The 26,651-nt window shown below is 35.0% G+C and overlaps 1 protein-coding gene across 1 annotated transcript; it reads left to right on the forward strand.

The window, feature by feature from the left end:
* Positions 1-1,001: 1,001 nt before the first annotated feature.
* LOC131147958 (uncharacterized) lies at positions 1,002-24,683 on the forward strand. Its single transcript, XM_058097641.1, has 3 exons — positions 1,002-1,289; positions 11,005-11,042; positions 24,277-24,683. The coding sequence occupies exons 1-3, from the start codon at positions 1,217-1,219 to the stop codon at positions 24,388-24,390; spliced, it is 225 nt and encodes a 74-aa protein (XP_057953624.1). The 5' UTR covers positions 1,002-1,216; the 3' UTR covers positions 24,391-24,683.
* Positions 24,684-26,651: the final 1,968 nt, after the last annotated feature.

The following is a 26,651-nucleotide window of genomic DNA, read 5'->3' on the forward strand; positions in this document are numbered from 1 at the left end:
TTGAAATCCCTGCAACTCTGTAGACGTAGGCAAAATTGTCGAATCACGTAAATATTGTCTTGTGCATGTGATTGATTTTTCTTTGGCGTTATTTTTCCTCTATTTTGTTTTTCACAGGTTTCGGGAATTTGTTCATTATTCCCAACATCCATAAGATCAAGTATGAAATTTTGTTTACTCACTTTAAATTGAGTATCCATTTCTCTACTTTTCCTATTAGGATTAGAAATCCTATTTACATATTCATACGAATGAGTTCTTGGATTTTCAAAATAATGTAAAAAGAAGTACCTTGAATCATTGCTATTTGACCCATATTTGTTGAAAAAAAAGTCGAGATATTTTGAACCATTGATTGACACGGATAGAGCCACGGAAAACTTAAGTGCAGGTTTCGTATAGTCATAACGAATTAATTATTTCTCTACCGCCTAACATTATGTTTTTTTTTACATTCTCCACACTAAAGAATAATGTCAATGATAATGGTAATTTTTTAAAAATATATATAAATACAATTTATGTAGTGAATGAACCTAATTTGATGACAAACTTGAGATTCCTTAATTTATTTTGTTTTGATGATGTGTTTCGATATGTCATTTGAAAACATACTTTTGCTAGCCAAGAAAATTATCCAAATATATCATTTTAAAGTATAATTATGTCTTAATTATACTTTTCCTACATGCAATTTAATATATTTTTAGTTGAATTTTAGTTTTAAAATATTTTATTTTATTTTTTAAAAAGTATTACAAATATAATTTTATCTGGTTTAGCTAAATTTATTTTTCAAGAATATTTTATCTTCCTTTAAAAATAAAAATTTTAATGAACAAAATAATTTACATGATTATTACTCAACACTGCATAAAATTTATTTTTTTAAAAAAATTTATTGTTATTTTTAAAATGTAATTTTTTTTAAAATAATTTATTTATTAATATAATTTTAAAAATATGTTTATTATAAAAACCATAATAAAAAAAATAAACTTGCCTTCTCTCTCTCTCTCTCTCTCTCTCGATTTTGATTTTTTTTTTTTTGGTTTTCCTCAAACAAAACAATATCCTAGTCTACGGGGAGACAGGAGACGAGCTTGAACAGCCCTAGAGTAGTTCCCAAGTAAACTCGAAGTCTCACATGCCACCCGCCACTGTTTGAGAACGAGAGAGAGAGAGAGAGAGAGAGAGAGAGAGAGAGAGAGGAAGAATGGCGAGGGATAGTTGTCTTGCTCGTGTGACTGCAGGCGTTGCAGTCGGCGGGGCTGTTGGCGGAGCTGTTGGTATTTTCACTTTCTTTTCAACTCCAACTTGAAACGAATTTAACAACCCTTAATTCTTCTATTATTGGTTCAATTTTATTGCCATCTCTCTGCAAAGATATACTGTTGATTTTCAATTGTGTATGGAGCAAGTACAACTGAGTAGAAGAGCTGATAATTTACAACTTGTGTTCTTTCCTGGGTGTAAATGTAGTGTCGAAACAGCTTTATCTACTCATATGTTGCATCTTATTGAATCCTTGTGCTCTATTTGGCTGCTAAGAAAAACCTGGGCCTAGAAATTGGGTTACAAAATTGACTTTCCTTGTTTCTTCATTTCATGTATTTTTTTGGCCACCAAAGGAATCATTAGGTTTTGATATTGAAAATGTGAATGTTTGATGAGCAAAATCTATTTAAAAAAGAAAAAAATAAAATAAAACAAGAAAAACTTTATTAGGTTTCTTTTTTTTCCCAAGACCAAAATTTTGCGTAAGAATCAAGCAGAGTGACCTGAGCGAACACCATATGATTTTTGAAAAATAAAATTGTCAATGATTTCCTTAACATTGTAGGAAATTGAACAAAACCATGGTTTCAGGATGTTCAAAGATGCCCGAGTACTAATCAGCTTTTATTACCCCATCTACAACCCACCACCCCTGCCTCCACCTGGCACCCTCATGAATGTCATCTCCGAATATCTATTAAAGATTTAGCGAAGATGTGTCATGGAACATATTCTGTAGATTATGAATTTGAGTGATAGGCAACTAAGCACTTAGTTATAATATTTTTTTTATTCTGAAACTTTGAGGGGTTTCTCCACAGTGTGCTGCTTACTCCTTTGGAAATTTCTGAGTGTAGTCTAGGATCAGGTTATAATGATTCGGTTTGACCAGGCAGTGTCTCAGATTAAACAACTCAGTGTTTAATGCCTCAGATGGTGCATAGGTGTTGTTTGGGCCCATGGGTCCTTATAGTCCTTTGGTTGGATGTGCAATAGATTTACGCCATGTTCTCCCTTCACTACTTCATTGATCACTGAAAAAGAAGAATTGGGAGCCATATTCCCATATGAAATTTGAGTCACTTTATTATCAAGCCTAATCAGTTTTTGTGAACAGATGGATGTTAATGGAGCAATGAGGGATAGTTTGTGGCTCAGGTCAGCAATCAAACCTTTGATCTAATCGACGGTGATGGTAAGCTGTTCTAGTTCAGGCTAGTTAAATGAGGCCGAGGTTGTCTTCAACAGGTTATGGTCAGCCAGTCTTGTGGGTCTGTGAGTGCTTCAACAAGGCCATGGATGAGAGTTGGGCAAACTTTTATTAAGAGTTAAGCAGAAGAGGAGGCAAGATACTCATGGCATTTACCAAGTCAGATAAACCGGGACAGGTTTGCCAAATTCTAAAAATCTGTTAAGGAAAATGGTAGGGATCTGTGTAGCGCTGGAGGGAAGTAGGAAGATGTATATTTTGAGGGACTTTGTAGACCAAGGAGCTCCACCCTGTACAATAGGGGAATGTATGTTGCCAGGTTCTGCAACAGCCGTTTTGGCCTATAGTCTGACTGGAGGTGAAATGGAGTAAGTGGAAGTGATTGGTTGGGTTATCCACGGTTCTTGTGAGTCATGGATTCATTTTGGGGTCGTGCTCTCGTTGGAACATTTGTAGGAAGCAGCAATGACAGGTCACAATTTGGGGAAATAAGGCCCTCAAATGCCCCTTCCAGTTTGAATTTTGAATTTTTCATAGATGATGGATGATTTGTTTCCTTTTTATTTTCCATCAAAGGAGGCAATGAGAGATCCTTGATTTTCAGATACACATAACAGTTGGGGGGGGGGGGGGGGGGGATGTTTTGATACTCAACTGGTGGTATCCTGCTGCTGCCTGCATCAAAGTCGAGGCTGAACTAAAATCTTGCTGGATTATGGCCATGAGTCTGCTGGTTTATGTATGGGAGGTGTTCCTTATAGCAATAGGATTGTTGCAGAGGGTATGTAGGGGTAGACCATAGTAGTCAGAGGCGCGAGGCGAGCCGAGGCGTGAGACGAAGGCTCGCGCCTCACGAAGGTGAGGTGTACAATTATTAAAATAGTGTAAAATACCTATTTGGGGTAATTGATATATAAACATATGAATATTTAGTAATATTAGAATTTAAAATGCCAAAACATTCAATAACAAAATTGAAAATTTAATAAAATTGCGAGGACAATTCAACATAGTTCAACATCAAAAGAAAAGAGTACAATAAAAGATTTCAAAGTATAAAAGAAAATAGTACAATAAAATGTAGTTTGCATGGGAGAGACACTAGTTTAAAATATTTCCCTGATTTAAGCATTGAAGTGATTCTCCGAAGTACAACTTGCGTCCCTTAAGTCATTTCTCTTTTAATTTTTGCATGTGATCATAACTATAATTGATCCAAGTTCTCTTAGATAAATTTTAGCAGCGATAATTATAATTGAAGGTTTGACTATACAATAATCACAACTTGAATTTGTATTAAAGTAATTCAAATGATTTAAAATAATACTCTTAAAATTTAATGTCAAAATTAAGTTTAAATTGTCACATTTGATATATCAAAACTTTCTTGAAAATACTATGGGGAGAGTGAATATATATTATTTTAATGAGTGGTATAGAAATTTTGATCATATAATAATTATTTAAACATTAACCTTTTGAAAATCCTTTTTTTATTTTTGGGTCATTCTTCAGAGCAAGTTGTATCCGAAATCCAATCCTAAGAAGACAGTAGAAGCTTGAAATCCATTGTGATCCGTTGATTTGGGGGTTACGTGTCCAAAATCCACCATCACCCTCATGTGACATCAGCAAAATGCAAACAGGCAGCAGTACGCAGGCAGCAGAAAGAGCTCACTGCTGGTTCGAAATGTCGAAGATGACGTGACGAACTCACGACTGGTTCGAAGGCTCATAGACGAACTCGCGAAGGCCCCTACTGGTTCAAAATGTGGAAGACGAAGTTGCGAAGGGTCGTGCGACTCGTGCTGGTTCGAAATGTCGAAGAAGAAGAAGAAGAAGAGCTCACTACTGGTTCGAAATGTCGAAGATGACGTGACGAAGTCACGGCTGGTTTGAAGGCTCGCAGACGAACTTGCAAAGGCTCCTGCTGGTTCGAAATGTGGAAGACAAAGTCACGAAGGGTCGTGCGACTTGTGTTGGTTCGAAATGTCGAAGACGAACTCACGGTGCTGGTTCGAAGGCTCGAAGACAAGCTCGCGAAGGCTCCCAGATGAACTCACATTGCTGGTTCGAAGGCTCGCGAAGGCTCCTGCTGGTTCAAATGTGCAAGACAAAGTCGCGAAGGGTTGTGGGGCTTCGAAGGGTCGAAGAGGGCTAGGGCTTCTGTTTGTTCGAGTTGAATGAGGGCTACGGCTCTGGCTCTGGCTATTTCTTTCATTTAACAAACTCAAATTTTTCAAGGCGCGCCTGTTGCCCCTCTACGCCTCATCTCGCCTCTTGTAGGTCACCTCGCCTCACATGGTATGAGGCGCTAGCCTCCTCGCCTCTTGGCGCCTTGCGCCTAGGCGCGCCTCATGTGCGCTTTTAACTACTACGGGGTAGACAAAGAAGTAAGGAATAAAAATCAACCTCAAATGGGTAAGTATCCCTGTCAAGAACTCTGGTTTCAGCATGCTGGCAGTTGCAAAAGTGGCCTTTGGTTCATGGGTAGTTGATATTCTGATGTGGATGGACCTATTGTTGGTCATGAGGAACATGCCAAAGAGGAGTGGAAATTTGTGTTTAGAAAAATATTGGTTGATGCCGCTTTTTTTTTTTTTTTTTCTTTTCTCTCTTTTATCAAAATCAAAATGTGTTGAATATGGGGCAGCTTTCTAGTCCCTCCAAGTGCCGGTGTTAGAGATATTGAGGAGGAAGCATGGAAGAAAGCGCTGTGGGAAGCAAAGAAGGGGATGGTGACGTGATGGCATATGTGCCATTGCCTCATTGGATGTAGTGGTCCAAGAAGAAATTATTCCAAGAGCTCAGTGAATCTCAATGCTGATTCGAAGCAATTAGAAGTATCAAAGTGGGTCTGGAATAAATTAAAGGAATTTTAGAGGTTTGATTGCATCGATATGGTTACAAAAAGGAGATGATGACTCATAGGCCTCGAAAAAAATTGGAAAGAGTAATGAGCATAAAAGCAGGAGAGAGAGCAACTGGAGAAAAAATGGAGAACCTTAACCTGATCCATAAATTTTGAAGGGAAAAAGGGGCTAGATGGGGCTTGTGTGGAACAAAAGGAAAGCCAAAAAACAAAATCTAGCTGTGAATGGGGTGCCAAATTTCTTTCTTGTAATTATGAAGTTGCTTTTGGAGAAGTTGAAGCCAGGCATTGTGTGCCACCAAGAAACTAAATGGATGACTAATGGTGTGGTTCAGTCCATTAGCACGGGAGAAGTGTGAGTGGGGTTGGTGTTCTTACGTTTTGGAACAACAGCCACAACAATTTGTAGAAGCTCTGGCTGGTTTTATCTTGTGTGTTTGATTCATAGAAGGCATTACCCAGTGGGTTTCCTTTGGTGTGTATGGCTCAACTGACAATAGAGACAGACCAGATCCATGGGCCCCAGCTTTGTCAAGCTAAGAACAAATTGAACCACCTTTGGAGCCTATGAGATGATTTCAAAATTGTTGCAATAGAACCACACAAGCCATGGGGGATTTCTTCCAATTCAGTGATTTTTTGGACTTATTGCCCTTCCAATTCGAGGGGCATCCTTCACATGGTCATATAATAGGTATGGCTAAATTTCAAGAAATAACAGATTCTAGTTTCAGTGACATAGGAAGAAATGTTCCCTGACTTACTGCAGACGGGCCAGCCAAGTGTTGATTTTTTTAAAAAAATATTTCATTGTTCCTTCTTGCTTGATTGTGGAGCTATGGCTAACATGGTTTTAAATAAAAGCTGCGACCGTTACGTAATGGTTTCTTGGGTTACCGATACTGTTACACACTGCGAAATCGGTGAGAAGAAAAATCACGGCCATAGCAGCCATTACGGACCGCGACCGTTACGTAAAGGCCGCTATGACCGTTATGTAACCGCTACAGGACTGTTACACCAAAATAATATTTTATTTTTTACTTTTTCTTCTCACTTTTTCTCTCTCTTTCTTATATAATTCTCAATATACCAAGTGGCAAGAGGGGTAAAAGATTATAATGAGGATAGCAATGATACAAAATTTACTATTTCTTTAAATACTCACAATAGATGCATTAATTAATAATTTTAAAATACTAACTTGTTGGGAAAATATATATATTTTTTATAGTATTAGTAATGTGATATTTATGTTCTTTATTTTTCAACTTCAACCTTCTTTCTTTTCTAGCTATTTTATATTTATATTATTCGTATGTCTTATGTGTCTAATAGATTAATGGAGTGTATAATGTATTTTTGCTTTATTAATTAATTTAGCACACATAAGAATTTATCACAGATAAGAACAATAAGAAATATAAATACGCAAACACATGTAATTTTCTATCAATGGTGGTTGAAAAAAAATGTAAACTTGTTGCCCTTACCAAATAACTTAGTTACTCTTTCTAAGAATGGCTAAAAGCTTAAACATGCAAGTACGCTAATATGCACAAGGTTGTGCGTGCTTCAAAAAAATTCATGACCGTTATACCCACTTCCGTTATGTAACATCTGCTACTCCCGCTTCTCGTTACACTCGTTACCGTTATGTTACGCTACCCGCTACCGCAATTTAAAACCATGATGGCTAGGTGCAGGTTCTTTTCAATTCAAAAACATGTGGCTAAAGGTGGAACGTCCGGTGGGATTGATTAAAGACCGGCGGACTTCATATATGTGGAAGGTTCACCTAACTCTTACCATGAAATGAAGTTAGAGCTAATTTTGAGTGTGTTGAGGTGAAGAAGTGGTGTCATCACGCTATCATAGTAGGAAGAGAATCTTCAAAGAAAAGTCTCAAGAGCGAAGCTGGAGTCCCTTGATAAAGTAAGAAATTTCCTGGGGTGGCACTAGATCTACCTAGCTTGCAGAAGGTGACAACGGAGTCACTAGATTTTCCATATGGTTGCTAATGCCCATAGACATGCCGACTACATCAAAATAACATCTTCATTGAAGAAAAAGGTTTCATGGATGAGGTGGAGATTGTGAACTTCTGTAGAAATGTGAACTCGGTGACGACCTACAGATGACTGACAGTGGATGGGCTGGGGTGAGCTTGCATCAGTGAGGAAGAAAAAATTGGGTGGAAGCGCCTTTCTCTTGGAAATAGGTGGAGACTGCCCTTGGCTGGTGCCAGCCCTCTTCAGGAAAGACAATAGGTTTTTTGAAAAGCTGCTAGGACATCATCAAGGAGGATGTTATGGGCACTTTCCAGAAATTCGTCGAGCAAGACAGCCTTAAATGTGATGTTTCTTGTATTAATCCCTTAAAAAGGAGGGTCGGAGCGAATTAGAGATTTCAGGGCAATCAGCTTAGAGGGTGGCATGTGAACTTATTGCCAAGGTGCTTGCGCTGAGGCTCACAGAGGTTGTGGGTGCTTTTGTGTCCTTTGTGCCTCACATGCATTTCCGAGATGCAGTGCTTGTGCCCAATGAATGCATGGACTCTGGACATAGGTTGAACCTGTGCTCATATGTAAAATGGATTTGAACAAGGCCTACAACCATGTTTGCTGAGATGTCTTGTTTTATGTTCTAAATAGATTGGGGCTTGCTAGCATGTGGATTAGATTATGTATGACGTCTGCATGATTTTCTATACTCTCCAATTTCCCCCAACTTGTTAGTTATGGAAGTTTTGTCTTGAATATTTGGAAAACAGTAGAAGGCTATGTTTCCAGGGCTTTAAGTTGGGTATTTCTGATGACTATAGGTTGGAGGTGTCCCACTTGGTTTTTGCAGATGATCTTGCTATTTTTGAATTGGTTTGATGCTGGTCCAGTCCAGGGTTAATGTCAGACAGAGAAAAACCATCCATACCAGTGGGTGAAGTTGGGATTGTCATGCAGTTTCCCAGAATTTTAGATTGTAAATCAGTAAACTTTCTACTGTTTAATATTCCTCTTGTGGCATCATTTAAGGATCAATTGACGTGGGACAATATGGTGAATTTCTGGATTAGAAATTGCTCGTTTCGGAAAGTAGCAGGCCTATTTTCCTTTTGTAATGATAGGAGATTTTGTACTCACTTGTCTTTCTTTTCTTTGCTGTACTTTTTTTTCCCCACTTTAATACATTTATTTGTTTATTAAAAAAAAAAAGGAAAGGTGCCCATTTTCACCATCCCCAAGCTCTGATGAGGAGAGGAAATTCCATGTGAGTGGGCTTGGGTTGTTAAAAATCCAGATTTTTAATTAGGCCTTGCTGGGCAATTGATTGCAGAGATTTGTCTTAGAGGAGGAGTATTTCTTTTTGAAAATATGTGATTTTGGAGAGGAGGTATGATGCAGCAGTTGGGGGATGGATCACTAATGAAGTCAGTATAGGTATGGGCTTTGGTCCTTGGAAAGGCGTTATGAGTGGGAAAGGAGAGTTTTCAAAATTTCTTGGTTTTTGGCTAAGGAATGGTAATGGAGTAAGATTCTGGTTGGGTATTTGGTGTGGGGAGACACTGATGAAATACACTTTTCCAGACTTGTTTTGCTTGGCCAGGGACAAGGATGATTTGATTGCAAATGTGCTTCCAGTTGAGAAGAATAATGTCACGATCCTACAATGTGACCTAAGAGGGTAAGTTGTTAGGTTGTGGCCAAAAATTAAACCAAGGTGCCAAAAACGAATAATTATGTTGACTTTGAACTGTGACAAAGGGGCCAAAGATTTTTACATTCAAACTAGCATATTAACATCTGATGGGTGTAAATTAAGCACATAATTTGCATTTTTTCATTTTTCGTTTTTGTATTTTATTGCATCTTATGTTTTCTTTATCAGCTCATGAATTTTAGTTACAGTGTTAGTAAATTTCATTTGGGAATTAAGATGCATTATTTGACTACCTTGGACTTTGTTATTCTGGTGACAGTTTCACATATAGCATTAGATTTTTGTGGATGTACAATTGAAACTATTTTTTTTTTTTACATTCATCTTGCATTCTTTGTTCAGTTCTTGCATTGCCTAGGCAGAGGCCCAACTGTCTTGGCCTTTTGCAATTCCCAAAATCATTTTGGGGACAATGAAATGCTTAAGAATTATAATTACTAAATTCTCTTAGTTGTGCATATAACACATTTGTTTGAGTCTTGATTTGATCATTCATGAATAGAACTTTTCAAAACTTTACTGCTACAAATAGAACCTCTTTGAAAAGGCACAAGAGAAGTTTTTGCAATGCCACTTAGAACAAACTAACCTAGTGTTGTATTTCTTATGTCCATTTAATTTTTATCCCTTACTTTCTTGCTGACATCATTTTCAGACATGAAACCTTATAAACCACATGTAATAAGTGTTATATTCCATAATGGCAAGAAGGCACATCGGATATTTTTTTAATAGAACTAGGCATTATATCAGCATGGTTTCTTCTCTGTTGACATCTTTACTACTCGATAAAAGAAGCTCTTCTTCTTCTGGGTGAATGCTTAAGTGAAATACTAAGATATCCTCTATCACTGCAAAACAAAATGCAATATAATTATAACATGTTCTTTGGGTAATTTTAGGGATTTAATAAACCCAGCCTCAACTACACAAGTTTTTGGTCTATCTCATGTTTTCTCGCTTTTGAATTCAAATTTTCTGGAGAAATTACCATCCTTTTGATATCCTCTGTTGTCCTATATCATAGTCTCTTCTATTTATTTATGTCTACCTCTTCTTCAAGGTCATGTGCCTACCCTGTTGGTTGTTTTTAATAAAATAAGTTACACTTTTTTTAATTAAAAATAAGACTTGCACAGGCATAGAAGTGTGCCTCCATTCTAGTGGCCGACTCAAGAGATGCTTAAATTTCTATATCCTTGGTATGTGATATAACATGGCAATATGTTTTTGGTCATTGTGCTGCAACAGAATTGCTTAAAAAATTCAACTAGATGCTTAAAGTTACCCTCTTGAATTTTTATCATCATAATCCACAAGTTGAAAACTGTCTTCTCACTGTGTTTGGTAGGAAGGAAAGAACAGGGGAAAAGGGCGGAAGGAAAAGCTTGGGAAGTCCATTTTTCTTTGTTTCATGAGGTGGAAAACCTAGAAAGGAAGCAAACTGGAAGGAGATGGGCTTTTCCTCTCCCCCTTAAAATAATCCCTTCAAGAGTGGGAGGAGATTGGAATGGAAGAAACTTGCCTATTAATCTGATTGGCCAAAGATACCAGTTTACTTCTCTTCATATTTTCTGCTTTCCTTTATTCCTTCATTCAATCAAATAACAGGAAAAGCTCACTTTCTTTCCTTCCCCTTTCCCTTTCTTGTACCTTGTCCTTTCCCTTGCTTCCTCCCTTCCCTACCAAACGTAGCATTACAGAGGGATGCTTTTTCAGATTCCAGGTAGTTATACCATCTATTCCTCCCTTTATATCTATCAAGTTATTGAACCTTGAACAAACATGTTAATAAGAAATTACTGAAGTGTGGAAGAAATATTGTCAATCTTTCAACTCATGCATTTAGTGTGTCTACTGTTGCTCAATTAAAATTAATGATTCATAACTTTTATGCATTATTTATTGATTCTCGTGCCTGTATTTAGGTGCGGTGTATGGGACTTATGAGGCAGTCAGGTATAAGGTACGACTTCTGACCTTTTCTTTAAAACATGACACAGTGTGAAGTTTCTAATTTTGCCACTGCTGATTTACATGTGTATGTGCGCGCGTGTGTGTATAAATCTGTTTGGTTTATTTTTTGTTTAATTTTTTTAAAGTTTGTTGAGGTTCCACTCTATAGGTTTTGTAATAGTGTAAATGTGTTCTAGTTGTTCAATTTGCACGTTAAATCATGGTTTTAAATCCAAGATGGGTAACCAACCCAGTGAAGCCACTGGGATAGTTTGATCGGTTGGATTGTCGGGTGGAACTGGTGATGTAAACATGACACAGTAACATATTTTATTTATATATATATATATATATATTACAGAAATAATATTACCTCGATCCCATATAAAATGTTACGCAGATGTTGATTAAAATCACCTAGATAAGCCATTAAAACCAACAATTATTAGTAGCCATCTGAATATATTTTAAATTAATTTTCTTATTTTTCCTAAAATATTCTTAAATTTTATTATTTAATAGTATGTTATAATTTAGTCAAATAAACATATCTTTTAAGCTAGCTGGGTGGACTGTCTTAACTAATCTTTTGTATATGATTGATTTTTATCACATATGTTATTTACCCCATGCTAGAATCAAAAACTGTGTCCAGAGCCACAAAACCCAATTTTTTGCATTTGTGCAAGGGTCTGGGTTGACTTGGGCCCAATTCATATTGATCTGGCCTGGCCAGGTTACCCTCATTTCCTGTTCTAATATCTTGATGAAACCACTGGTTTACTGTAGGACTAGCTGATTTGGTTCGGTTTTTTCAAAATCATGCATTATCATGGTGACATCGATGTACTAATGTCAACTAGTAGATACTAGATAGTACTTGCTTGGGGGTTGTTTGTCATTTTTGTTTTCTATTTTCTGCTTTCAAGTTTTATGTGTGATCATGATGACACGTTTGTTTACATTGCTGGTTTTCTGCCTCTGTTGTTTCTCAATTATTCTCAAAAAGACTGAAAAATCAAATTTTGTGGTTTTTAGTTGTTTTAACATGTTGTCAAAATACTTTAATAGCTCGAATTAACTTTGTGAATTAAATCATTCATTTTATAGATAATTTTAATTAGAATTAAAGGAAAAATGATCGTGTGAATTTAAAATATAATTAAAATAAGAATACTCATAAAAATTTTAAAGGATTGGGAAAATAATCACTTAAAAATATTTTTTTACTATTTTTCAATTATCATGTACAATAAGATTGTTTTCGTATTAATAAAAAGTGAATTTTGAAATATGAAAATTAATTGCAATTATTATGATAATTTCTATTTTTATTATAAAAAATTTATTTTGTATTCTTTTTTATTTATTTATATTTTGATCATATTTTTTAATAGTACTTGATTTTGAAAAAAAAATTAGCATTTATTTAATCTAGTTTTTAATCTTGTCTTAGTTTAGAAATATTTGCTAGTTTTGTTTTTTCGTTTTTGTTTCTGGTTTTAGTTTTCATAATTCTTTTATAGTGATATCAAATTGTGCCCTTATAAAATGACCTACATACACATTGAAATCAATACCAATCCTTTTTTTTACATGTTAGAATAAAATAAGAACAATGTGACTAGCATACATCTGTTTAAGAGCAGCATGCTAACAACCAATGTAATAATGTTTTGATATTTCATCTGGGCCACTTTCACCTTCAAACCTATAAGGGCCATACCCACACACCTAAATTAAATCTGGGGAGATGATCTTAGACTTCTCTATGTCATATGATTTTAGTATAATGAATACTTATTTTAAGAAAAGAGAAGAACACTTAATAACCTTTAAAAGTGGACATTTTATAAGGGCAAATAGATTTTTTTTTTAAACTAGGAGGGTTGATCGTTTATCATGCAAGGATTGTAAAGTTATTTTAGGTGAAAGCGTAACCACACAACATAGAGTCTTACTGTTAGATATATGTATTAAAAAATGGAAGAAAAAAGATAAAATAAACCAATGTAGGAGAACTAGATGGTGGAACCTAAAAGGAGAAAATATAATAAAATTTAAAGATAAAATGATCAAAGATGAGGATTGGACCTTAAAGGATGAGATAGATACAAATACTCTTTGGAATAGATTAGCTAGTTCTATTAAAAAGATAGCAAAAGAGATTTTAGGTGAATCAATGGGAAGATTCTCAAATAGCAAAGAGAGTTGGTGGTGGGATAAAGATGTACAAAAAATCATAAAGACAAAAAAATTTTGGTATAAAACATGGCAAAAATGTAGAAACAGAGATAACTTTGAAAAATATAAGGAGGTAGGAAAAGATGCAAAAAAGGCCGTTAGTGAAACTAAATATAGATCATTTAATAGTTTGTATTATAGATTAGGTACAAAAGAAGGGGGAAGAGATATATTTAAACTTGCTAAAGTTAGGGAAAGGAAAAGCAAGGACTTAGGAAATGTAAAATGTATAAAAAGTGAGGATGATATTGTTGGACAAAGATATTAAAGAAAGATGGCTAAGTTACTTTAGTAAGTTGTTTAATGAAAACCAAATAGAAGGCTTAAACTTAGAATTGTCAAATGAGGAAAAGACTAAAAATATAAGATTTAGTCGCAAAATTGGAGTTAACGAAGTTAAGTTTGCACTAAAAAAGATGAAAAATGGGAAAGTTATGACATCAGATAACATCCCAATTGAAGTTTGGAAATGCTTGGGTGATAATGGAATTATATGGTTAACTAATTTATTTAATACAATTGTAAAAACTAAGAAAATGCCAGATGAATGGAGGAAAAGTACTTTAATACCTATATACAAAAATAAAGGAGATATTCAAAATTGTAATAACTATCGTGGAATTAAACTTATGAGTTATACGATGAAACTATGGGAAAGGGTAGTTGAACAAAGATTAAGGCTAGAAACAAAGATCTTAGAAAATCAATTTGGTTTTATGCCTGGGAGATCTACCATAGAAGCTATTTATCTTTTAAGAAGATTAATGGAAAACTTTAGGGAAAAGAAAAGGGACTTGCATATGATATTTATTGACCTTGAGAAAGCATATGATATAATATTTAAGGAAATTCTATGGTGGGTTTTGGAAAAAAAAGGTGTATGTTGTAGGTATATCGATGTCATTAAGGATATGTACAATGGAGTAATGACTAGTGTAAGGACTATAGATGGAGAAACTAGAGAATTTCCAATTGCTATAGGTGTTCATCAAGGATCTGCTTTGAGTCCTTATGTTTTTTCTTTAGTGATGGACCAATTGACTAAGAGTATTCAAAAGGAGGTTCCATGGTGTATGTTGTTTGCAGATGATATTGTATTAATTGATGAAACTAGGGACGGAGTAGAGGCTGAATTAGAATTATGAAGAGAAGTTGTGGAATCTAGAGGCTTTAGGATAAGTAGAAATAAAACAGAATATATGAAATGTAATTTTAGTAATGATAGGAGGAATATTGGAAACAAAGTTAAATTTGATGATGAAGAAATAAATAGCACTTGTAGATTTTGATACCTTGGGTCTATTATGCAAGCTGAAGGAGAAATTGAAGATGATGTAATGCATAGAGTTAAAGCAGGTTGGTTAAAATGGAGAAGTGCTTCAAGTGTGCTATGTGATCGTAGAATACCCTTAAAATTAAAAGGGAAGTTTTATAGGACAGCTATAAGACCAATTATGCTATATGGATCGGAATGTTGGGCGATGAAGAAACATAATATCCAAAAAGAAAAAGTTGTCGAGATGAGAATGCTTAGATGGATGAGTGGTATAACATTGAAAGATAAATTAAGGAATGAACATATTCATGGTAAGTTAGGTTTAACTCCTATAGAAGATAAGATAAGGGAGGGACGACTCAGATGGTATGGATACTTGCAAGGTAGGCCTTATAGTGCACCTGTGAGGAAGAGTGATTTAGTTACTGTGGGGTGTAGTAGAAGGGGTAGGGATAGATCTAAAATAACTTGGGAGAAGATAGTGAGTAAGGATTTAATATCCTTGAATCTATCAAAAGAAATGGTCCATGATCGCATAAATTGGCGGAAAAGGATTTATATAGCCGACCTCACTTAATGGGACTAAGGCTTGGTTTTGTTATTGTTGTATTCTATTTTTTAAGTGAGTGTAGTCATCATCATCTAAACTTTGATCCTTCAATTCCTATATTATGATTTCTATTACCAGTGTGTGACACAGTTTATTGAAAATGATAAATAACAAGTAACAACACCATGTAAATGAGTACTACTACATTATTACAGTCAACTTTAACCAATTAACTAATGAAAAAGCCACTGGTCACTTAAAACACCAGTTAATCAAATTATATAATCATATCACGGTTAAACAAATATAATCAATATATAGCAGCAATACATATTTACCAAGTTAATCTACTAAACCAATTTCCCACAGCCAAACAATTATGATATGGGTATTTTTGCAAATATTATATCAAAATTTGAACAATCTATATCCTGTGGCTTTTGTTCAGAACACCTAGCAGGCGCCCACACTGAACCCTTAATAACTTTTTTTAAAAATTTTGCCTCATATCAATTGCAAATCCAAATGATTTTTAGGTTCACTTCACCTAATTCCACCATAATCTAATAATAATTCTTTAAAATTTTACGAGAAATGAATATTACTAACAACATCCACAATTTAAAAAGTCAACGTGATTCAGATAAATACACAGTATAAACTGGTTTTGTTCACTAAATTAATTTCCAGAGCATAATTTGCAGAGCATATATTAAAATTTCAAATTTTTTATTTCCCAAAAACAGTACCTTATCCAAAACCACGAAATCTTAAGGGCAAATGTTTCAAGAAAAACCTACCTCACCATGAAGTACATAACCCCAAGAAATCAATGGCATATTAATTTGTGATTTTGAAACTGTATGGTTCCTTAAATTAAGTCTGAAATTGATGACTGGTGCATACAAAAGTTTATCTTGTCTTCAGCTGTACTAGTTTTCGCGAAACTCTCCCTCCCCCCTCCCAACAACTTTACCTTTATTAACATTAAACTCGAATTCTTTACTAATCCTTAGGTCCATCCAAGACCTTCTATGATGTCAGCTGCACTGATTCTTTTTTGAACATATAATTGTTGCAATTTATACACTAATACTTTATTCTTGTTGCCATTCTACCCTACCACTTACAACTTTATTCGTGTTGACATTATACCCAACCCAGTCATTGATTTTCTAAGTTACAATTTTACAATATTGAGCCTACCAAATTGATCCAACCAAATATTAAAATTCTACCATCTTTGATTTCAGGCTTTAATGGTTTAGCTTTAAAAATTAAAAATCCATCCTCACTTGTTTTTAGAGTCAAAACTTTAATGCTATGAACGTAATAATATTAGAATAATTCTATTCACACACAATTGAATTATTCAAGCATTTTATTTCTTAAAAAATTACCTATTATTAACACTGAAAATTTCATAAATAAAATCCTAGTAATCTATCTACAAATTAGTGATCATGTTATTTAAATAAATAATACTTCCGTGCAATATAATATGATAAGATCATAATAATAGAATGAAAAATAAATGAATTATATGTATAACATCAGGCATCACAAACAAAATTTTAGTTTGGGCCATTTTATACAGCGCAGAAATATCATCATTTGCCCTTACTTTTATCTTGTACCCTCCTGACTTTTCCTTGAAAAGACTTACTGCCTCCAGAGTAACATAGTTTTCTACACACTTTTCTGCAGTAATGTGTTGTTGGGATCTCACTAAATCTAAGCTACATGGTCTCCAATTTATTTTTGCTCTCCTAAACTTCAACACTAGTTGTAGGGCGTGCTTTAGAAAATTGTGAACTGGACACAAGTAGGATATTAGTTAACTTTTTTTAGCATAGATTTAGTTTTGAATTAAGTTTAGATTTCTTAGGGGGTAGGTTGTGTGGCTTTTTAGTTTTTTATTTATTGTCTACGTGAAATAAGTTCACATTCAAAAAAATAAATACAAAACTGTTGATTCTTACACGTTGCTTCTATAACACAAATTATCTTTGTACACGCAATTGGTCCCAAGCCCAGCTAAAGGAACAAGATTATTTTAGATAGTTGACAAGAAGCATAAAACTTGTCAAATCCTTATATTATGACTCCTTGCCAAATCTACCCAGGACAAGGGAATAGATTGGGTTAGTATAAATGGGAAAGGACTAAGAAGTTAGCACAAGAAATTAGGATTAGATTAGCAACTTGGAATATAGGGACACTTGTGGGCAAAAATATGGAAATAGTGAAAACAAAAGGAAAATTAACTTAATTTTCCTGCAAGAGACGAAATGGATAAGGGAGAAAACTAGAGAAATTGAAAAACCAAAATTTAAACTTTTTACACTGGAAAAGAGACACAAAAATGGGTTGGGGATCATTGTAGACAAAGGCCTAAAAGAAAATTTATTAGATGTTAAAAGAATAGTGGATATGATCATAAAAATCAAGGTATCTATAGGTCTAGAGATGGTAATGTCACTAGTGCATATGCTTCCCAAATAGGCTTAGCTGAAAATCTTAAATACAATTTTGAGAAGATATGAATAGTATTTTACAAAGGATACTAACATCTAAAAAGACTTTTATAGGGGCTGATAATGGACACATTGTAAAGGACGATATAGATTATAAGAAGATACATGAAGGCTTTGGATATGGAGATAAAAATGAAGTCGGTGATGTAATTTTAGATTTTTTCATGTCTTTTGATTTGGGCATATTGAATACCTGCTTTATAAAAAACAAGAACATTTATTAGCTTTCAAGAGTAGGCAAAATAAAAGCCAAATAGATTTTCTCTTAACTAGGAAGAGGGATTGTTTATTTTATAAGGATTGTAAAGTTATCTTAAGTCAAAAGTTTGTATACACAACAGAATCTTAGTATTAGATATATATGTAGTAAACAATGGAAGAGAAGCAGCAACATTAATCAACACAAGAAGACTAGGTGGTGGAGTTTGAAGGGAGAAAATATTGTAAAATTCAAAGATAAAATGATCAAAGAGTGTGATTAGATTATAGGGGATAAGATAGGTGTGAATACCATTTGGAAGAATGGCTAACTCTATCATAAATATAGTAAAAGAGATTTTAGGTGAGACTGAAGGAAGATACTCTGACAGTAAAGAAAGTTGGTGGTGGGATCAAGAAGTCCAAAAAGTCGTGAAGGCAAAAAGAAATTGGTATAAAATATGCAAAGTTGTGATTACACAATAGGGGATAAGGTAGATGAAAGTTTTTGTTTGGAAGAATGGCTAACTATCATAAAACCAAATTGTCCAGGGAGGAAGAGGGGGAATGCAGAAAACAAAGAGGGTTCATCAAAATTGGTGAATGTAGTGGAAGAAGGAGACTCGAAGAGTGGTGATGGTGATATGCTTTCGGTTTCATCCGGTTCAAATCGTTTCACGGATTCTTGGATTTTAGATTTGGCGTGCTCATATTATATGACATCAAATAAAGACTTACTTACAGGTTGTTCTGATAGGAAATGCAAAATTGTCGAAATAGGGAATATCAGAATCAAAATATTTGATGGTATTGTGAGAACGTTATGTGATGTTAGGTATATACTGGAGTTAAGAAAGAATTTGATTTCATTGGGTACTTTAGACTGTAATGGGTTTAGTTACAAGTCTGCTAGTGGGTAATGAAGGTGAGTAAGAGTGTTCTGACCGTGATAAAGGGGCAGAAATTACAAGGGAATATTTATACACTGTTAGATACCACAGTTGTAGAGTCTGAGTCGGATAGTAGTCTTGTGGCATATGCAGTTAGGGAATATGGGTGTGTGGGATGATGAAACTTCATAAGAGAAATTTTTTGAAGGGTGTCAAAACATGCAAGCTGAATTTCTGCGAGTATTGTGTCCTTGGGAAATAGAATAGTGTGCAGTTCATGACAGCCACGCACAAGATGGAGGGAATTCTTGACTACATTCATTCAGATGTTTTGGGGCCGGTAAGAGCAGCATCACAAGGAGGACATATGTACTTTGTGAGTTTTATGGATGATTACTTACACAAGGTTTGGGTATACTTCATGTGGCACAAGTCAGAGACGTTTTCCAAGTTTAAACTATGGAAAGCTAAAGTGGAAAACCAGACCGGGAGGAAGATCAAATGCCTTGGGTCAGACAATGGTATTGAGTACACTGATTCGAGTTTCAAGGAGTTGTGTGAGTAGCATGGCATTAGGAGACATTTCACAGTACGCAAGACACCACAACAAAATGGTGTGGTGGAAAGGATGAACCGAACTATAGCTGAAAGAGCTTAGTGTCTCAGGTTGAATGCAGGTTTTGCAAAGAATTTCTGGGCAGAAGCAGTAAATATGACTTGTTTTCGTGATTAACAGTTCACCAAGGGCAGTACTAGATGAGAAAGTTGGAGAGGAGGTGTGGACAGGCAACGCGGTAGACTACTTTGGTTTGAGGGTGTTTGGATGTCTAGTCTTTGTGCACGTTTTTAGTGAGGATAAATCGAAGTTTGATGCAAAGTCTAGACAGTGCATCTTTCTGGGATATTAGAAAGGGGTGAAAGGGTTCAAGTTGTGGGATCCGAAGGCAAACAAGGTGGTGATTAGTAGAGATATGGTTTTCGATGAGAAAGTCATGTTGCAGCGTACTTAAGAAGAAGAGAAACATGTGCTAGAAAACTGCAATAACAATGAGCATGTGGTGCAGGTGGAGTTAAAGACTCAAGGTGGAGATGACGATGTTTAGAATGCAGGGAGTTCTAGCTCGAGAGACCAGCAGCACCACAGTATAGCTATAGACAGGCCTAAACGCACTATCAGACCACCCTTTAGGTATGGTTTTGATGATTTGGTTTCTTATGCACTCATTACTAGTAGCGGAGATCCTACTACTTTTCAAGAGGTGGTGCATAGCCAAGAGAAAAGTAGATGGATAGGTGTTATGGTGGAAGAGATGGGGTCTTTGCATAGGAATTAGACGTGGGATACTCACAGAGGAAAGGGGTTGATTATGATAAAATCTTCTTCCCTGTGGTCAGACATACTTCCATCAGTACAGTTTTGGGATTGGTGGCATATTTTCGACATGCATTTGGATCAGATGGACATAAATACAACGTTTCTCTATGGTGATTTGGAGGTTGTGATTTACATGATACAGTCTAAAGGGTTCAGTCAACCTGGACAAGAGAACTTGGTCTATAAATTGAGGAAATCATTGTACGGGCTGAAGCAGTCTCCGAGGCAGTGGTACAAGCAGTTTGAATTCTACATGATCGAGATTGACTATAGGAGATGTGAGTATGATTGTTGTGTGTATGTTTAGAGTTTGGATGATGGTTCACTTATTTTTATGTTGTTTTATGTGGATGATGTGTTGATTGCTGTAAGGAGTTTGACTGAGGTCAAAAATTTGAAAACCTTGTTGAGCAATGAGTTTGACATGAAATATTTGGGTGCGGCCAATAAAATTCTTGGGATTGAGATTCGCAAGGACAGGGCTTTAGGGAGATTGTGGTTATCTCAGGGTAGCTATGTTGAGAAGGTATTGGAGAGGTTTAGCGTGAACAATGCAAAACCGGTGAGTATACCGTTGACGAATCATTTGAGGTTGTCTACCGCCCAATGCCCAAAGAGAGACAATGATGTTCATGACACATCAGAGGTCCCATATGCTAATGCAGTGGGATGCTTGATGTATGCTATGGTTTGTACGAGATCGGATCTAGCACAAGTTGTTAGTGTGGTGAGCAAGTTTCTTTCAAATTCGGGTCGACAGCATAGGGATGCAATCAAGTGGATTTTTAAATACTTAAGGGGTACTACTGACTATGGCGTCATGTTCATCAGAAAACAGGGTGATCCCTTAGTGGTAGGATATGTGGATGCAAACTATGTAGGGGACTTTGATGACAGGAGGTCTACCACAGGGTAGATGTTCACCTTTGTGGGAGGATCTATTTGTTGGAGGTCCATGGTTCAGTCACTTGTTGCATTATCTACTACTGAATCGGAGTATATGACAGTGGTTGAAGCTACCAAGGAAGCGTTGTGGCTTACAGGATTGGTCAAGGAGTTGGGTATTCAATAAGGTGGAGTTCCACTACATTGTGATAGTCAGAGTGCCATATATTTGGTGAAGAACCGGGTGTATCATGCGAGGACCAAACACATAGATGTGAGGTTCCCCAGAATCAGGGAATTGATTTTTTCTAGTGAACTACTGCTTGAGAAAGTTCACACTTCTGAGAATGCAGCAAATATATTGACAAAGCCTATTACCGCGAACAATGCTTGAACTTCAATAATGTCTCTAGTTGTTAGATGGGAGGCATCCCAATCTATTGTCCTAGGTAGAGTTGCGGGTTATGCTTTCATATTTTTCTAAGAATACTTGCCAAGGTGGAGATTGTTGGAGTATGTAGCTCATATTGAGTGGAATGCATTCACAGGGAAAACTTAGTGAGGAAAAACAAGGAAGCCGGACTACAGGAAGAAACAATCCATAGTTTAGTCGACGGTTACATCGACGGTTTATCCTCGGGAGGAAACCATCGACATTTTGTCTGACACCATCGACGGTTTTGTTCGGCGCTGTTTTTGAATTTTGAATTGGGAAGATCAATAGGTTAGGGATTCGGAGGCAAAACTTTCAAAGGCTTCCTAATCCCTTTGTATGTATATGGTTAGTATATATACAATGTTGTAACCCTGGTTTTATGATGATAGTAAAAATCAGCCACCGCTTGCTTCTGTGGACATAGGCACATTGTCGAATCACGTTAATTATTGTGTCATTGTTTATATGCTTTTACTATCTGTGTGTGATTGTGTTTCCATATTGTTCATCGTTGGTTGCCGTATTACACAATCTGGAACAGTTTTCCGCTGCGCATTGATTTGCACAACACATGATTTTTATTAACCTAAAGAAAGCCTATGATAGAGCTCTTAGGGAAGTTCAGTGGGTTTAAAAAAAAAAAAAAAGGAGTATTTAGTAGATATACTGAGGTCATAAGGATATGTATGATAGAGTAAAAACTAGCAATAGAATTGTAGGAGGGGAATCTAGATGTTTTCCAATCAGAATAGGCCTACATCAAGGTCCTTCTTGGAGTCTATATCTTTTTGGTTTTGTGATGGATGAACTCACTAAGAATATTCGAAAGGAGATCCTTTGGTGTATGTTGTTTGCAAATGATATTGTCTTGATTAATAAAAGTAAGAGTAGGGTGAAATCTAAGTTAGAATTTTGGAGAACCACTTTAGAGTCTAAAGGTTTTAGGATAAGTAAGAATAAGACAAGAATATATGAAATGTAATTTCAATAACATAAGAAAGAATATTGGAGAGAAGATTAAACTTGATAATCAAGAAATTAATAGCATTAGTAGATTTCGATATCTTGGATCTATTATGCAAGCAAAAGAGGAAATTGAAGAGGATGAGTTAAAAGTATATTAGGTAAAATGGAGTAGTGCGTCAAGCGCATTGTGTTGTGTAACTTAAAATTAAAATGAAAGTTTTATAAGATGGTTATAAGGCTAACATGCTTTATGGGTTAGAATGTTGGGAAACTAAGAAACATAAGATGTACAAAAAGTAAAAGTTGTCAAAATGTGAATGTTAAGGTGGATGAGTAGTATAACATTAAAAGATAAATTAAGGAATTAGTATATACTCAATAAGTTGGGCATAACATTGATCGAAGACAAGGGAGGGGTGGCTTAGATGGTTAGGGCATTTGGAACACAGGCCTAGTACTGCACCTGGGAGAAGGAGTGAGGCCTAAAATAACTTGGTATGAGATGGCGAGGAAGGATTTAATAGCTCTGAAGCTAGCAGAGAAAAATTCTCTCTATTAGGTGAATTGGCGGAAAAGGATTAATGTAGCTCTCCCCACCTAATGGGACTTGAAGGCTTCTTGTTGTTTTTGTAAGCTTTTTTCAATTACCCCATTCAACTTATTGAGCTTATTCATCACCTTACATAGAGCAGCTGCCGACCTTATCCAAATCTGCTTTTGTCATTAGAATGTAAGGTGACATTTCAGAGAAACTCACAATCTATTTAAAAAAAGGTGTTTTATTTTTTTATTAAATAAAAAAAGAGGATAAAATAAGGGAAAAGAAAGGCCAAATTGGATATTTTATTTCTTTGTAGAGTAAACCACAAGCAAATTTCTGATGGTAGTGTTGAAAGTCTCAAGCTGTCACCCAAATGCGGATGCATGACTTCAAGTCTGGAGAATGATAACCTCGTTAAAGATGCTTAAGGTTAATATTGCTGCAGGATCCCACTTGATAAGAAGTACTAGCTATGGACCATTTTGTTCAAGGATAAAAACATAAAGTGAAGAATACAGTGTGAATAGTGGAAGAAAACATTATAATATTTTTTTAATATTAAAGTGGCTTTTAGTAAATGACTAAATTTCAATAATTTTGCAAGTTAAGGATGTTTAAAATGGAAGAGAGAGAGAGAGAGAGAGAGAGAGAGAGAGAGAGAGAGAGAGAGAACTGTACTAGTAAAAATTGAATGAACGATGTGCATGATTTCTATCAAAATGACAACAAAATGGAAAGAGAAATACGGGACACATACCAAGGTATTGGACAAGTACCATCATGTGTGTCATCTCTGCTGTCATTTTCACTTATCCCCAGGGGTTCTGCTATTTGATGGATGCAGATGTTGATTTCTTGTCATTGTAAACCATTGTAGCAACTGGTCAAGTCTACTCATATGTATGTGGGTGGTGTGAGGTTGACAGCATTTAGATGTGGGTGTCTACTCTATACTCATCTGAAACTGTTGGTGGTTGTCCGGGCAAACATAAAGTTAAAAGATGCATACCCCAAGAAAAATTAGATAATCAGCTCATCTAAGGTGGTGAATTCATCTCTATGACTTAGGGAAAACCGTAGTTGGTTGGGGTAGTAATTTTATAAAAAAAAAAGTAGTTTTTTTTTAATTTAGACCATAGGAAAACCAATAGAGGAAGAGAGAATAGAAGATGCAGAATGTCACAAAAATGATGAGCCAATTATGAACCATTCAACTTTCTTTACTGCTTAAATCTCTTTTGTAGTTTGTGGAGATGTTGATCCATTATGTAATAGAAAAGAATATATTGCTTCCTTCTATTAATTCTTGTTTATGTTTAGCTGTGTATTTCCTTGTGTAAATGCAGGTACCCGGATTTTTGAAGATTAGGTACATTGGACAGACCACACTTGGCAGTGCAGCCATATTTGGTCTTTTCTTGGGCGCAGGAAGCCTAATACATTGTGGAAAGTCTTACTAAACTTGTGCTCGATCTTTACTGAAAAAAAAAAAAAAACACAGTTTAATTTTGTTCTGCTTGCTGAGGATTGATTCGCGTAGGAGAGTAAACTTGCCTTTGGGTGATATGAATGGAGACTGCTGCTTGTAGGTCATTTTTCCTACAGTGGAATTCCATTGTTTTCTTGTTTCTTGTTTTCCCCCTTATTTCCAGAAACAGGTTCATGGTGACCAGTGTTTCCCTTTGTTGGTGTTTCCATTTATAGTGGAGCTGAGTACAATTTTTTAATTTATTTTATCAATTATTATAGGCCACATCTTATAATTGAGATTACAATCAAGACAATAAGAATGGGATTGAGAATGGAATTGCTAGAAAATCCCCCCTTGGCAAATCGCTTATCTGTCAAAAAATAATAATAAAAAGAAAAAAATAGAAAAGGACAATGGGATTGCTTGAAGAATTTAAAAGTGGGCAATTTTTTATGCCCAGTGTGAAAGCATTTGTTGGGATGCAAAGAAGAGTAGTGCACACTTTGGCAGTAATTGGATAATATTGGTATGTTGAATTGAGGCATTGAAGCCGTGTGGGATGTAAATCTTGAGCTGATTTATTTTAGCCCTTTTGTTTCCCTGCATAAAATTTAAGTCATACCACAGTTTTAAGAAGGTGTGGCATTTGCATTATGCCACCAATAACTGGATTTCATGTGCAAAATATTCTTAAGCACACTCTTGGTGAGAGCCAATTTGGTTGTAGGGTGATGAAACCATTGACGTTATTGTTTCAACATTTTGGCTTTTGTAAGGAGCGTCTTGTTTGGTTAGCCCTTGGTTTAATTATTGTCACCAATTTTTCAGTGGCCCTTTGGATTATGATGTATGAATTTAGCAAGAGGGTATGGTTTTTGTTAGTGTAATGTGTTTGGAAGTATAATGGCACATTCAGTTTGTGAAATGGAATGAGGTAAAAAAATATGTGGTGAAAATTTAAATATAAGATATGAAGAAATCAAGTGAAAAGTTAGCTTTCGATGTCATTTTATTCCTATGTATGTACAAAACGTATAAGATGAGATTGAAGATGGGTGCTTTGCCCTAATATATTTATGGTCATATTTTACAGCATTTTGGAAAGTAGAAGACTTATAAGCAAAGGGAACAGCATTAAATTGACATTAACATTACAGAGGTATTGTTTCTGTTTCTCATTTTTTTATTTGTACTAACAGAAAATTTTGACAGCGGATTTATTTATCTTTTATTATTATTATTATTATTATTATTATTATTATTGTTAATTTTTCCATTATTTTTGTAAAAATTGAGAAAAAGAATTTTATGATTTTTAATTGTTAACTTGTTACAATAATTCAGGATCACTTGTGTAGATTGTTCAACTTTTTAATTAAAATTAAATTAATGAATGAATTTAAAATATAATAATTTTAATATTTGTTAAAAAAATTTGAAAAAGCAGCCATTCAATTTTTTTTTCAATTATCATATTAAAATAAAAAAATCAACATATTTCTAAAATTTTGAAAAAAAATTTATACTTTCATTTAAAATATATATATATATATATTTTTTTTTCAATTTTCAATTGTTGTGTACAATTAAATTTTTCTTGGAGCATTGAATTTTGATGTTTATGTTAATTAATATTTTCTCGTATTTTTTGGCATTCCTGTCATTTGGTAGTTTACAAAAAAATATAAAATAAAATGTATTATCACTTTTACAAAAAAAAACATGAATCTATAACAAAAAATATACAATAAATTACTTCCTAAATTTTGTCAAAGGAATGCATATTCCTTTCTTATTCTATATTGAATAATGAACAAAATAACATAAATTTTTACATGAGTTCTTTCTAAACAATTGCATCTCTATAATTTTCATTACAAATTATTCATGTTTTCTACACAATAAAAGACATCCTTAGTGTTGTAAAAAACGAATTGCACAGCGGAATATATAGGATCAAACACACACAATACTTGATAAGGAAAATATAGAAACAATCCACAACAAATATACAAAAGCAATAACAACACAATACGCAAGGAATTATGTGATTCGACAAAGCCTACATCCACAGGAGCAAATGACAACAATTCACTTTCTTGTCCAAAGGACATAAACAAATACATCGATCATGTACAACCAACCTCCATATACATCTGAGACAACATCTATATAAAGTTCTCAGAGGTTTTTCCTCCAAACTCCAACTAACTTAACATCCCTTATTCAAAATTTGAAATCTGCACTAGA

Source organism: Malania oleifera, chromosome 2, assembly GCF_029873635.1.
Source record: "Malania oleifera isolate guangnan ecotype guangnan chromosome 2, ASM2987363v1, whole genome shotgun sequence".
Lineage (NCBI taxonomy): Eukaryota > Viridiplantae > Streptophyta > Magnoliopsida > Santalales > Ximeniaceae > Malania > Malania oleifera.